We start from the raw sequence: 13,088 nt of genomic DNA, 5'->3' as shown, positions 1-13,088 counted from the left end.
CCGGTATTTTCTTGCTTGTTTATCTTTTTAACCTCTCCCCCACCCCCTGCCAAGGTAAACTACATGAGTTCAGGATCTTGTTCTCTTGTTCCTTGATGCGTCCCCCCAGTGCCTAGAACCATCCGACTCAGTAACCACGTGCTGAATTAATGTTGAATGGATGAATGGAGCAGCTCCCTCTAACAGTTTCCCAAACATCAGGACGTGGTCCCTGCCTGAGCCAAGCGCATTATAATCACCTGAGGGAGCTTGTTAAACGTACAAAGGCCCTGAGGCTCCAATCCTGGGGGTTCTGATTCAATAACTGTAAGGTGAGGCTCAGCTACCAGTATGTGTTTACAAGTCCCTCTGGAAATTCTAAGGAGCAGTTAGAGTGGGCAACTGCTGCCTCTTTGCAACCGAACTTCCATTAAAAACCAAGGATTGGGGATGCAATAGTTGCAATTCACACTCTGACCTCTAGAGGGAGCTTAAAGTTGCTCCCATCACTCCACTCCCAGAAGGAGGAAATGTCTGACATGGGATGGATACAATCTACGGTTGAGGGTGGATTAAAAAGATTGCAATGGAACTAGACTCAGAAAGATGTTTGTTCCCTCCTTATGTGTCACTACATTTATCGTACAATCAGCTGTCCTTTGGTGGGCCTTCTCTCTGGTACTTTCTCTTTCCTCTTATGTGACTGGTGTGATAAAATTAGGTATGGGACATTCCTCATCAGGGAAAGCCTGCTCCTTTGGGAGGCTAGGGGCAAGAATGGAGAACTGGATAAGGCAGCTCAGCCAGCTTAGCCCTGGCTCAGGGAAGAAGGCTTCTTGTCTTCCTTAATCCCTTCCTCCTCCACATCTTGGAGCTGCAAGACCTGTGAGAGGGTAGCAAGGAGCAGCCAGGTTGAAAGGCTACCAGGATGGGCTCCAAGCCAGAGGGGCCAAAGGAGTGATGCAGCCCAGTTCTCTGGGACTTGGGCCCTAGTCTCTACTCATCACCAAGACTGTACCTGCCTTCTTGCCCTTATGATATCATTAGACTGTAATGTCCCTTTATGATCATCATTTTCCATTTTGTTTCAGACAACAAAACATTGTGAAGGACCGAGACTAAGAAAGAGCCAATGCCAGTAAAGCCATTTTGAAATAGCTTCTGGCTTCAGGGAGAGCTAAGATCCATTGAAAGGGCTTAGCTGTGTGATGACCTTCCAAGAATTAAATCCAGTGAGTTCACCAGCAGAACCACATAGCGACAAAGAGGGTACAAGCTTTACGTATTATCTCTGCCTGTCTGTGCTGGCAAGGCAGGTGGTAGGATGGATCTCAAGGAATCCCATCTTGGTGATCCTCCCACAACACATTCCACTCTTGTTCTATAATCTCCCTCTCTGGATCCCTTGTTACCAAGAGACATGAGAGGACAATGGCTGCCATTTGTTCAACAGGTCCCATCATGAGTTTTTGTTGAGCGGAATAAAAGGATTGCAGTGGGACTGGGCTTGTTTGGTTGCAGACATTATCTCATTTATGCCTACAATGTAGGTGGTTTCATGCCCAATTTCAGATGAGGTTTCTAAAGCAGAAAGATTAGGTCACTGCCTGAAGTCACATGCCCTGAACACATATGCAGGTATTCTGACGCTGAAGTCCTCTCTCCCTACCATACCCTTCCCAGCCTCCAGGCTTAATCCTTTTTCTAATGGTTCAGAGCAGCCATAAACCCTCACTGCCGAGGCAACCAGCAGAGCCCTAGGGCGGGAGCTCGCCCCAGCCAGGTAGCATCATGGAGGAGGAATCTCCACCATTAAACAAACACTCAGGCACACGTTCCCCACAACGTGAAAGAGACGAGATAAGGGGCTCCTGAAAGTGGTGGCGTTATCACTCTCCTCCTCTCTCTCCTTGCTCTGTGGCTCTCTTTTCTGTGGCCTTGTAACCTGAGCCCAGTGCAGCTCTTGGGAACAAATGGTGAAGGAAAGAGACAAAACAAAGGAAAGATGATAAAAACTGCTGTGAAAGGTTAAATTCCCAGGATTCTCCGTGGCTGTTTAATGGGTTTCTATGATATAAACAGACCTTTGGCTTTGCCTGTTGGGCAGGTGACCTCCAAGTAAATGAGCTTAGACAGTGTTCCCTAATAAGAAGTGTTCCTTTTTTTCCATACTCCACAAAGCCCCCTGAGTATACAAGGACTCACACTCACTCCCCAAGCAGACAGATACGATCAGCTAGACACAGATGCCCACCTGAAATGGCAGTGGGCTACCTGGCATGGTCTGTCAAAACGTGCGTCTGTACTTCCACCTCTAACATTTGTTCATGTAACAAATATTTACTGAGATGACTCTCCACTAGGCGTTGTTGATATAATGGGGGAAAGACGTGGCCTTTGTGCTTGAGATGCTCATGGCCCAGTGGACAGACAGATATTTTGACATAATGAGGTAAGAGCTGGAGTATAGACCCTCAAAGAGGAATCATGGAGGAGGAAGTGTCTAGAACTTTCTGTGGAAGTCAGGGAAGGCAACATGAGCTGACACAGTCTTTTTGGATGGCCTCAGTGTCTTCATCTGAAAAACAGACTTAACAATACTACCAACCTCAGTGCCAACATGAAAATGAAATGCAGCCATGTATGTACAGCCCTCAATCCAGTGCCCGGCACAGAGTAAGGGCTCAATAATGTTAGTCACTCAGATTAGTATTAGCAGAATTACTGAATGAGTCCCCAAATTTAGGTGTAAATGGATAGAAATGATTAAGTAGAGGATATTATTTATCATTTGTTTTCTATAACCAGGTCCCAACCTTAATGCTAGAATAGTTTGGTTGTTAGGCGACTGCCTCCTACTGGCCAAGTGTGGAATTGCATCCCTACTCTATTAGCTGCTGTATATTTTCTAGGGAAAAAGGAAAGGTATGTGCCTGAGCTCTGAAGAAGCCCAGGAAACTCAGATCTGGGAGGGGAACCCATGCAACAGTGAAGAAAACGTGGGAGATGGTGAAAAGGCTGTGAAGCATCCTTAAGTTGAACAGGGCTTTGATAGATGACTATGATACCAGCACCTCAGGGGCCTGAAAACTTTCTTGACATCTTCTCTATGTTTTCAAAGAAATCTTTTGAGAATGATCCCTCTTCCAAACCCCCATTCCCCGCAATCCAATGATGGCAGGTTACACAACAAATAAAATTCATTTTTCTGAAATTCACTTTACGGTGAATTTGCCTAGAAAGTTGGCTCAGTGAGCAGTCACTTTCATTCCCTTGCCAGGAAAGTACAGTACATTCCAGGGAGGGGCCATAATTTTTTTTTTCAAATATTTACAGCAGGCTGTCCAATAGAACTTTATGTGATGATGGAAATATTCTGTACCTGCTCTGTCCAATATGGTAGCCACTAATCATATGTGGCAAGTCTGACTGAGGAAACAAATTTCTAATTTAATTTGATTTAATTAAATTTAAATAGCTATATGTGACAAGTGGTTACCATATTGGTCAGCACAGACCCAGGGGCTCTGATCATGTCCACCTTCTTGAGTCTATTCTAGAATTTTGTCATCTTTTTCTATAATTTGGCCTGACCATGGGGCCAGGTGTCCAAGGTGCAGGCCCTGACCACTTCCTCCTATTTCCCTGCCCACCTACCCCATCCCCGAGGGGTCCATAGGCCAAGACCTTCCCAAATGTTGAGACAGTGTTCTTGTTAACCCCGAGGGGGTGATCCCTTTTGCTTCACACAATTCCATCAGCTCCCCCAATTTACCCAAAGAATCCAATCCACTTGCTTCTGAAAGCTTCTGAAAGCTTAGGATGACCCAATTGCTAAGATAATGTCTTTAGGACCAGAGGGGAGGCTGCTGGGCTTGACACATGTTTTGGGTCATTTTGTGCCCACTGGGCTGAGTGGGCAGAGGCGGCCTCATCACAATGCCCTGCTTTTCCCTGCTAAAGGGATTGGAGACGCAGCCCTGGCTGGACCTGTGTAATCTATTCATTTCCTTCCAAGCCGGGCTCTGTAAGCTCTTTCATGAAGGACGGGCAAAGGAAGCCGGGGAGGGAAGCAAACACACGTACAGAAAACAAACAACGCTCGGCAGCTCCCTGTTTGGGAGGGTGGGCAGCTGGGGGAAGACAGAGATGGGGGGACGAAGCTGTGGGGGCTTGTCTGGGGGGGATCCAGCTGGGGAAGGAGACTGGGGTTTCCACTGCTGCTTCTCCCACACCCTCCAGAAGCCCTGCCCTGGCTTTGGCTCCTGGAGCCCCCGTCTCGGTAAGCTCTTCTCTCTCCATTCAGCTGGCTCCTTGGGAAAAGAGGTGATAGGTGTCAGAAGGCCAGAGTGGCAGCAGGCAAAGAGAGAACTGGCAGCATGGCACCATTTCCCTGCAATTTGCTTCCGTCCTCTGCCCCATCCTCACCATCAGAGACAGGGCATGCAGGGCTCCCCTGGTCCCAGGGAGAGTACCAAGTCGGCTGAGCCCACTTCCTCAGTCCAGCTACAGAATCAAAAGGGCCCAAGTATTTGGCTCCAGTGGGCAATTTGCATGTGATTTGCATACATCTGCATCCCCACCACCACCCCCATTCCAGACGCTCTCAGTCAAAGGATGTGAAATGAAATAAAATAAATTAATTAGTGCAGCCTACCATAGCCTGATACGCAGGGCCTGACACCCGTAAGAGACTTAACTGACGCTTAAAGCAATCAATGTGATCGCAGGCCAGGATGGAGATGGGGTGGGGGGTGGGCAGTGAACAAGGGTGCTCAACACTGGGGCAGAGAAGGGGAAGGGGAATCTGTCTGCACTGGAAGCTGGGTATCTCGTCCTGCCCCAGCCACGTCCCTGGTCTTCAGAGAACGTAGACGTGAGCCATGCGGAAGCCTGCTCTTGGTTTCCTACATCTCGGTCTGGCACTGCTGTGGCCCCAAACCTGGTAGCTACTCCTGCAGGGAGATTTTCACTACTGATGCGGGAACATTTGATTTCAAACAAGAGTGAAGATAGTTGCTTCAGAGGATGGGAAGGCAATGAGATGCCTATTGGTATTTTCCTGTTTCCAAGCTCCCTCCCACCTTCACTCCTATCAACTGTTCCCATTGGGTCTCTGTATTTCTCTCAGCAGGTCTCTCACTACCCCTCACTCAAGGTTGAGGAAGAGACGCAGTACCATCCTCAGCAGTGAGCTGGAGTTAATTTATCCCAGTCCTTCTGCCAGGTGCTAATGAGATGCTCACAGTGTGTGTCAGCCAAGCAGTTCCCATATCATGTACATACACCTCTTAGTGATTCAGTTCATGGCACTATTTAACATATGCCTTGACTTTCTCTAGGCCCATTGATTTATCCAGGGTGGAAACCTCTTCTAAAGCTGGGGCCCTGTGGGAATCTGAATGTCGGAGGTGATTCTAAGTAGGAGGGGCTACAATGCTACGATGGAGAGCAATGATGTGGGTTAAAAGGAGCCCAGGTCACCGCACCCAGCAAAATGGCAGCGACCAGCAAATGATGAATCAAAGGCCAAGAAAGCAAGAAGGAACGGTAACTACCAGATGCTTCAAAGCAAGACCGGACCAACAGCAAGGAGGCTGAGGATCCCAGTTCCGAGTCAAGGCGTTGAACGGTGAGCGCTCCCCAGCAGGATCCTCGAACACTGGGGTTCCCTGCACTGCACCGCGGGCGTGGCAATAGCTTGAAGGAGCAAAGGAACCAGTTCTAGATGCTTCATCACCAAGCTGCGCCCACCCAACCCCCCACCTTCCACCTCCTCTCCCCACCCCCCACCCCCTACTTCCACGCTCCTTCCAGAGCAGTGACACTTGACTGTGTCACCCATTGGTTTCACTTGAAGAAAGGGCAACACAACTTACAAAGCTTAGGGAAGTGTTGGTTTTAGATCAGGGGCCGGCAAACTAGGGCTGGTGGACCAAATCAGCCTACAGCCTGTTTCTGTATGACCCGTGAGCCAAGAACGTTTTTTTACCTTTTTCAGTGGTTGAAAAAATAAAAAAGGAGAAGTAGATTTTGTGACACATGAAAATTACATGAAATTCAAGTGTCCATGAATAAAATTTTATGGGAACCCCGCCATGCCCTTCCAGTCTGTGGCTGTTTTCACACTATAACAGAGCTGGGTAGTTGTGACAGAGACCATATGGTCCCCAGAGAGGAAAATATTTACTATCTGGGCCTCACCGAAAAATTTTGCCACCCCCTGTTGTAGCTCATGGAAGAGGAGCTCTCCGCCTAACCCATTCCCCAGATGGCGGCGGTACCTTGCTCTGTGCAAACCTAAGTGCGGCATTGCAAGAAAGTCAATGCCAACTGGACCTTCTCCTGAGCCCAGCCAGCCCCGACTCCCTTGCGGCAAAGGGAGACCAGGCTGGGATGTCCAGTCCAGACACATAGAAATGCCTATTGGTGGCTAAAAAGGCCAACACTTGTTTCCGTGACCCAAAGCTGGTTCTCCTGTTGCCAACACCTGGGCCTTGGGCAGGCGGGCATCTGCTCATCTTTATCAACATCCCATCTCAGACCTCCTTAGACCTTGGGGTGCCAGACACCTGGACTAATCCTATGGGTAATCGGATTAGAAGGCAGACTATGTCTGTAATTTGATTTTTAAGAAGGCAGGAAGCTGTCCTGTTCTCTCTCCTGTGAAGAACATTACCCAAATCCTCATGCCCCGAATTCCACCCTTCAGTGCTCTTTAGTTACACTGTAATCAGGGTCTGCAGCATTCTTAGTAACTAATACTAGGTACTACTGGGGTTTCCTGAACATAAGGGCATGTTGGCGACACAAAAGATGCCAGAACGAGATAGGTACTGAGGGCAGAAGAGAAGACTGGGCAAAAGGATCTTCAAGGAGGGTTTCAGCAGAGGATGGGGACCTGGCCGAGAGCACAGGACAGCTCAGGGCTGGTTAGGGCTGAGTACATAGCCAAACCCGTGAGGGTCTCCAGAGAGGCTCTGGGGACTCTACCCTCAGCCCTGGCCATACGTATAGAGGGGACAGTGGGGGTGACTTACCCGGTACCACACGACCTCACGCATGCGGCCATCTGTCTTGAAGTTACACTTCAAGGTCACAGCATCACCAGCCACCACGGGTGGGAGAGGCTCAATGTTGACAGTCAAGTAGCCTATGGAAGAAAGGAGATGGGGTGGTGAGGGCACGAGCTGATCTGGAGGGTTGGGCTGACAGGTGGGGTGGGGGAAGGAGCCGGCACAACGGTAGGGGGCGCTGTTCGCACTGTAGTCTGTGTGAATGGTGATGGTGGGCCTGAGTGGGGCTCATCACCCTCTTCTACCTTCTCACTGATGCCTCCCTTTTCGAGAAACTTCCTGGCTCCCATGGATCCCTCCAATCCTGAAAACACTTCTTCTTGGGATGAACTGTCCCATGAAAGTAGGACCGGTTGGCACCTGGAGGAAGTGCCTCGATGTATCTCTACAAGATATCCCAGAGAAACGGGTCTGTGGTCCAACATTGCACCTCCATCCCCGCTTTTAGCAAGTCGCAATGTGCATAAGCTTTGTAGGAGATGTACATGCTGAAATGCATTTAACCCAGTGTCTCCAACTGTATTTGAATATGGGTGCTTGGCCATCCCTTAAACCCCATCAGCATCTCACTCAGCCAGGGTCCCTGGAACATCGGGATATGGTGTTCTAGGCACCCATACCCCTCCACTCCCAGCCTCATAAAATTACTCCTGGTGAGAAGGGAAGAGAGAGCTGGGAAACTGGTGTTTGCTTCCTGAACCCCCAAACCTCCCATCAAGCACACCCTGCCGCCCAAAAGGAGATGTAGTTCCAACCCTGGGCCATGGCGGTGGTGACGGTGGGGGGGGGGGCGGTGATAACGGGCTGACTGCCTGGGAAGGAGTCTCAATTGTCTGCAAGCGCAGATGATGCTTCTCACCCACCAGCTGTCCCCGGAATCCCTGCCCAGCTCCCAGGAGCTGTGGCTCTTCTCCTGGTAGATACACCCCGGGCAACACTGATGCCTTCACACCAAAGTCCAGCCTGCTGAGTCCTCTGACCCACCCCCTCTGCCTCCCAGAGCCCCACCCTCAGGGCGTGGTGCCCACTCCAGCTCAATGGGGGACCTCATTCTTGGGCTGATCATCCAGGCTCATTGGATGGGCTTCCTGCTGGCTGATGTCCAGCCATTGATCTAATGGATCAATCCAGTCTGATTGTCTTAATGAGAAAACTAGCCAGAATGGATTTGGGGATTTCAGTTGTGCAGGCAACCTAAGCAGATGGAGCCCAGGGGTCTGACCCCTGCCTGGAACTTAATGGTTACAACACTCTACGGAAAAAGAAGAAAGAAAGAAAGAAAACAGAATCAACCTAGAGGGGGATCAATTTGGAAGCTGGAGGCAGACTTGACCTGTGCGATCCAAGGCTTCAGGTCCCAATACCCAGGGTAAGGGGGTAAACTCGGGGCTCAGCCCCAGGGGGCCTCTAACTTAGACCGAAGGTCAGGCTTGCAGGGACCCCCACAGAAAACACTTGGCCCATGAGAGCAGTGATCAAACGAACCAGAAGGAAGGACCCATCTTCTGCCCCCTCCTCTCCTCATTCATTCTGCCCCAGAGTTTGCTCCCACCTGCTCTGAGCAGGCCCCGGGCAGGAAGCAGGATGGCTTGAGCATGGCCCTGACCTCCAGGAGCGTACAGTGGAGGGACAGATTCACAACACGATCACACTAAGTCGGCGAGGGTAACGGTAGGATTACGGTGAGGGACTGGGGGAGGGGAGAGGGGAAACCTGGCCCAGCCTGGATGATCAGAGAAGTCCCTAAGCCCAGCCAGTGCCAAACCATGACAAACAAGGAGGCCACCTGCAGGGGGATGAACCCCAGTGGGAGGGGGGACGCTGGGGAAAGCCAAGTCAAGTGTGAAATAGTAATAATGGCTCACATTTCCATGGCGCCCACTGTGCCAGACACTGGGCTCCGTGCTTAATACACACTCATTCACTTAATTTTCACAACAATCCTAGGAGAAAGGAACTAGTACTATTCTGACTTTCCACGGGGAAACAGAGAGGCGAAGTAACCTGCCAAGATCACACAGCTGTAAGTGGCAGAGCTGGGATTCAAACCCAGACCTTCTGGTTCAGTTATGACCGCCATGCTACACACAGCTAAGGATGGAAGAGGCGAGAATGGGCCAGCAAACATTTCCCATCCAGCCCTGGGAAGGATGCGAGTGTGTTGCTGGGGGACCATGGCAGGAGACCAGGACCTGATCCCCTCTGCTACGGTTCCCAGCCTTGGGATGACCCCCCCGCCGCCGCCTACCTTTCCAGCAGGGCTGGGAGGCGTGTCTCACCTTTGGAGCTACAGCTAAGATGAGCATCCTCTGTCCAGATGGCTGAGGAGCTCAAGAACAGAGAACGGCCCCTCCCACCAGAAGGATATGGGAAGGACACATTTTCAGATGTATAAATCTTCCAGCCAGCCCGAGGCGGGTGCAGATGGTGCTTGTATGTGAGGCGGGCCAGGGTGGGATGCCAGCTTGCAGGATCACCGTTTCTTGGCGAGCCCTGAGGGAATCACAGGTGTGAGTCTGGTGGGCATTGGAGGAAGTGGTGGAAACTCCGGTGACTGGTGGTCGTGCTGGGAGAACCAACAGGTGTAGCAGGTGTCTGGGGCACAGGCTTCACAGGGCCAGGCCTGGGCGAGAGCAGAGAAAGCCCACTACATAGCAGAGAGAGGAGGTCCTCGGGATACCGGCAGAGGAGAATTAAAAGGTGGGGGCATGAGGGTGGTTCTGATGCCTTAAGACAGCATTTTCTGGGTTGTTTAGAGAATGAGCTGCTAATAGATGTATCAGGCAACAAGATATCCATTATCAACTAAGCGTGAGAAATTTTGGTTTAAACAAAATTAAACATGGTCCTTCCCTTCAAAATGTCTCAGGGGCTTCCCTGGTGGCGCAGTGGTTGAGAATCTGCCTGCTAATGCAGAGGACACGGGTTCGAGCCCTGGTCTGGGAAGATCCCACATGCCGCGGAGCAACTGGGCCCGTGAGCCACAACTACTGAGCCTGCGCGTCTGGAGCCTGTGCTCCGCAACAAGAGAGGCCGCGACAGTGAGAGGCCCACGCACCGCGATGAAGAGTGGCCCCCACTTGTCACAACTAGAGAAAGCCCTCGCACAGAAATGAAGACCCAACACAGCCAAAAAAAAAAAAAAAAGTCTCAGAAACTTCTCTCCTTCCTTCTATCTGTCTTGCCTTCTTCCGTAAAAATTATTGAGAATCTATTCGGTACCAGGTACTGTTCCAGGCACTAGGGATACAACAGTGAAAACAGGCAGGTCCTGTTCTTTGCAGCCAATGGTCCAGCAGAAGAGATGATAATCAAAGGAACAAACGATGGGAAATATGTCAGGTGGTGATAAGTGTAATGAAGAAAAGCAAATCAGCGTAAAGCGAGGGAGAGTAATGGGGGAGGGATTGCTCTGGACAGGGCACGACCCAGGAGGCTCCCTTGAAAGGGCCAGAATAAGGGAAAGTGTGAGCCATGTGTGACTCTAGAGGGAGAGAATTCCAGGTGGAAGATGCCACATGTGCAAAGGCCCTGAAGCTGGAGTGTGCTTGTGATTCTCCAAACTTGGGCGGTGGTGAGAAACTTTTCTGTAACATTGTACACTCTGGAGCCCATTGTAGGATTAGAACCAGGGCCAGCACGAGGGTGGGGCAAGCCAGATGCCTAGGGTGCCAGGTTTAAGGAGGCCCTCACTTCCACTGCAGGACCCTGAGTCTCATTTGCCTCTTCCTAGTTCCCACCCTGCTAGAGTCCTTTGGAACAAACACTAGGAAACACCTCTCTTGGGAAGTGACTGTGTCTCTCATTCCCGAGGTCCCCTTACTTGAAGTCACAGAGGGAGGGGGATGGGGGTGAATCTGCCAGGCCGCAGAGCAGGCAGGAGACCTCAGCTTTAAGGACTAAAACCTCCTTCCCTGGGCGCATGGCACTTTCTAGTTTTCCCAGAACTTTCACTCCCATTTTTCCATCGGCTCTTGGAACAGCCTGCGCGTGACTTCCTCGTAAGATGCTGCGATTACTGCGTATGTCGCACTGGCGTATAATTGTCTGTTTGCACATCTGCCTCTCCTTCTGGGATGTGAGTTTCATTAATATCAGTAGAGTATTAAAATAAGAATATGAGTGCTGCTTTTTTGAGCTTTCTTCTGGGCGGGCAGTCTCAGTGCTCATGTCACTCTGTGAATATTTCTGTCACAAAGGAGGAATGGCAGTTCATTGGGGTGAAGGGCCTGGCTCGATACTGCTGCCACGTAAGCAGCAAAGCCGGGATTTGAACCCAGATCTGTCTGAGTTCGAGCGAGGCCAAGCTGCCCACCACGTTTGCTACCGCCGGAGCAGAGTCACGGGACTTGCTGAGGTCATGTGAGGATTCTGGGGGTTGCCCGCCATTGGCCGCTGCATTGATTGTATCTTCATCAGACGCCTGGCTCTCAGATGGGGTAGATGATGATGGAGACATGGAGACTGCAGACACAGAGGTCCGGGGTGAGATCAGGTCCCAGCGAGGGATGTGGGCAGAGGGGAGACCCCACTCCCTCCAGGCTCTAGAGCCTCACAGTGAACTGTGGGATGCCTGGACCTTTCCTACCCAAGACCAGGACAAGCCTCAGGCAATGCATGGGCTCTAAGTCTTGGGTTTGGAAGTAGGATCACTGGTTGGGGTAGGGAGGGAGAAGCAGGTGGCAGGGTGATTTTCTGACATACGTACCAGGCAAGGATTGCATCAGTCCTAGTCAACACCTGGATCACAGGTGAGAACTCACCTTCCCAGAAACAGACACACAGGAGAGGGGATAACAAGAGTTCATGGCCAAGGAGTTTTTTGCAAAAGAAAAACACAGGGAAAGTTCTCCTCTAGGTCTAACATTCCTCCAGCTCCTTTTTCACAAAATCCCATCATCTTCCGAAGATTCCGTGTTGGTTCTTTCTCTGAAAATACCCTCCCCCTCACTTTCCTTGCTTCTCCTACCCACATGCTTCCAACAAATCTGAAGTCAGTTATCTGGTTCAAGTTACTAGCCCTACCACTCAGTCTTGACCTGGGCAAGTTATGTGGCCTCCACGGGACTCCGTTTCCCCGTGTGTAATGTAGACGTGGGAACGGTCACAGGGTCCAACATGGTGAAGCATGTTCTAGGAGTTTGTTCATCCCGAGCCCTGCCCACAAGGGGGTACCCCTGATCAGGGTGAGGCATCCCCGTGCGTCTTCGTCCCCAAGTCCCCTGATATCCCCCCAGTCCCCACCGTCCAGCTGAGGAAGGACGGTCCTGGGATGGAAGTGGGAAGAGTGGGGTCTGACATTGGAAGCTGGTCAAGGAGTAGGAGATTCAGAAATGTCCAGCTCAGCCAGACATCCCATCTGGACTGGGACCAGAGCCAAAACACCCACCAGAATTCCTCTCTACAAAGCAGAGGACAGAAGACCAAAGGGAGGAGATCCAAAAAGCCCCCTGCTGCCAGGATCCCTGAATCAAGCCCCTGGGCTGGTGAGAAGGGGCCGCTGAGCAGGCGGGGGTGGGGAGAGATGGGCTCATCCACCAGCCAGGAGGCAGTGAATCCAGTCGGAAGAGCACAAGAAACGTGAGTTGCGGGCTCAGCTGTGCTGCCAACCAGCTCTGGCACCTCCGGCAGGTTGCACCTCTCGCTGGGCCTCAGTTTTCACATCTGCAAAATGAAGGGTGAACTGCATTTTCGGGGTCTTCTAGCTCTGATCAACCCCATGTCGGATGTTAACTGAGCCTGGATCCTGACGCCATCGTTGCCTATACAACTCAACGCCATTTCTCCGGGAAGTGAACCTGTCAATGAATCAGCCACCAGTTAAAGATGGAGCTCTGTCTTTCTCGGCATTAAATTTGCCACCAATCAGCCTCGATGCATGAGCCCCGCCCCCCGCCCCCACCAAGCGCCCTATCGAGAAGCAGGATCAGGAGTGGAAACGGATTCGCCTTAACTAAGCAGTTCGTTATCCTGAATGGGGCTATCACTCTCCCCCTCTATCTCTGACAGCAGTTACACCGCTCCTGTTAAGAT

At 51.0% G+C, this 13,088-nt stretch overlaps 1 protein-coding gene across 3 annotated transcripts in view; it reads right to left on the bottom strand.

The window, feature by feature from the left end:
* Positions 1 to 13,088, bottom strand: part of IGSF21 (immunoglobin superfamily member 21) — a 248,190-nt gene that overhangs the window by 134,610 nt on the left and 100,492 nt on the right. For all 3 annotated transcript variants that reach the window (XM_059914883.1, XM_059914866.1, XM_059914875.1), the window contains exon 2: positions 7,020 to 7,132. In XM_059914883.1, coding sequence (XP_059770866.1) covers positions 7,020 to 7,132 — 113 coding nt within the window. The remainder of the gene's footprint in view (positions 1 to 7,019; positions 7,133 to 13,088) is intronic.

This window comes from Balaenoptera ricei, chromosome 1 (genome assembly GCF_028023285.1).
Source record: "Balaenoptera ricei isolate mBalRic1 chromosome 1, mBalRic1.hap2, whole genome shotgun sequence".
In the NCBI taxonomy this organism is placed as follows: Eukaryota; Metazoa; Chordata; class Mammalia; order Artiodactyla; family Balaenopteridae; genus Balaenoptera; species Balaenoptera ricei.
This window is presented reverse-complemented; position numbering and strand designations above follow the sequence as displayed.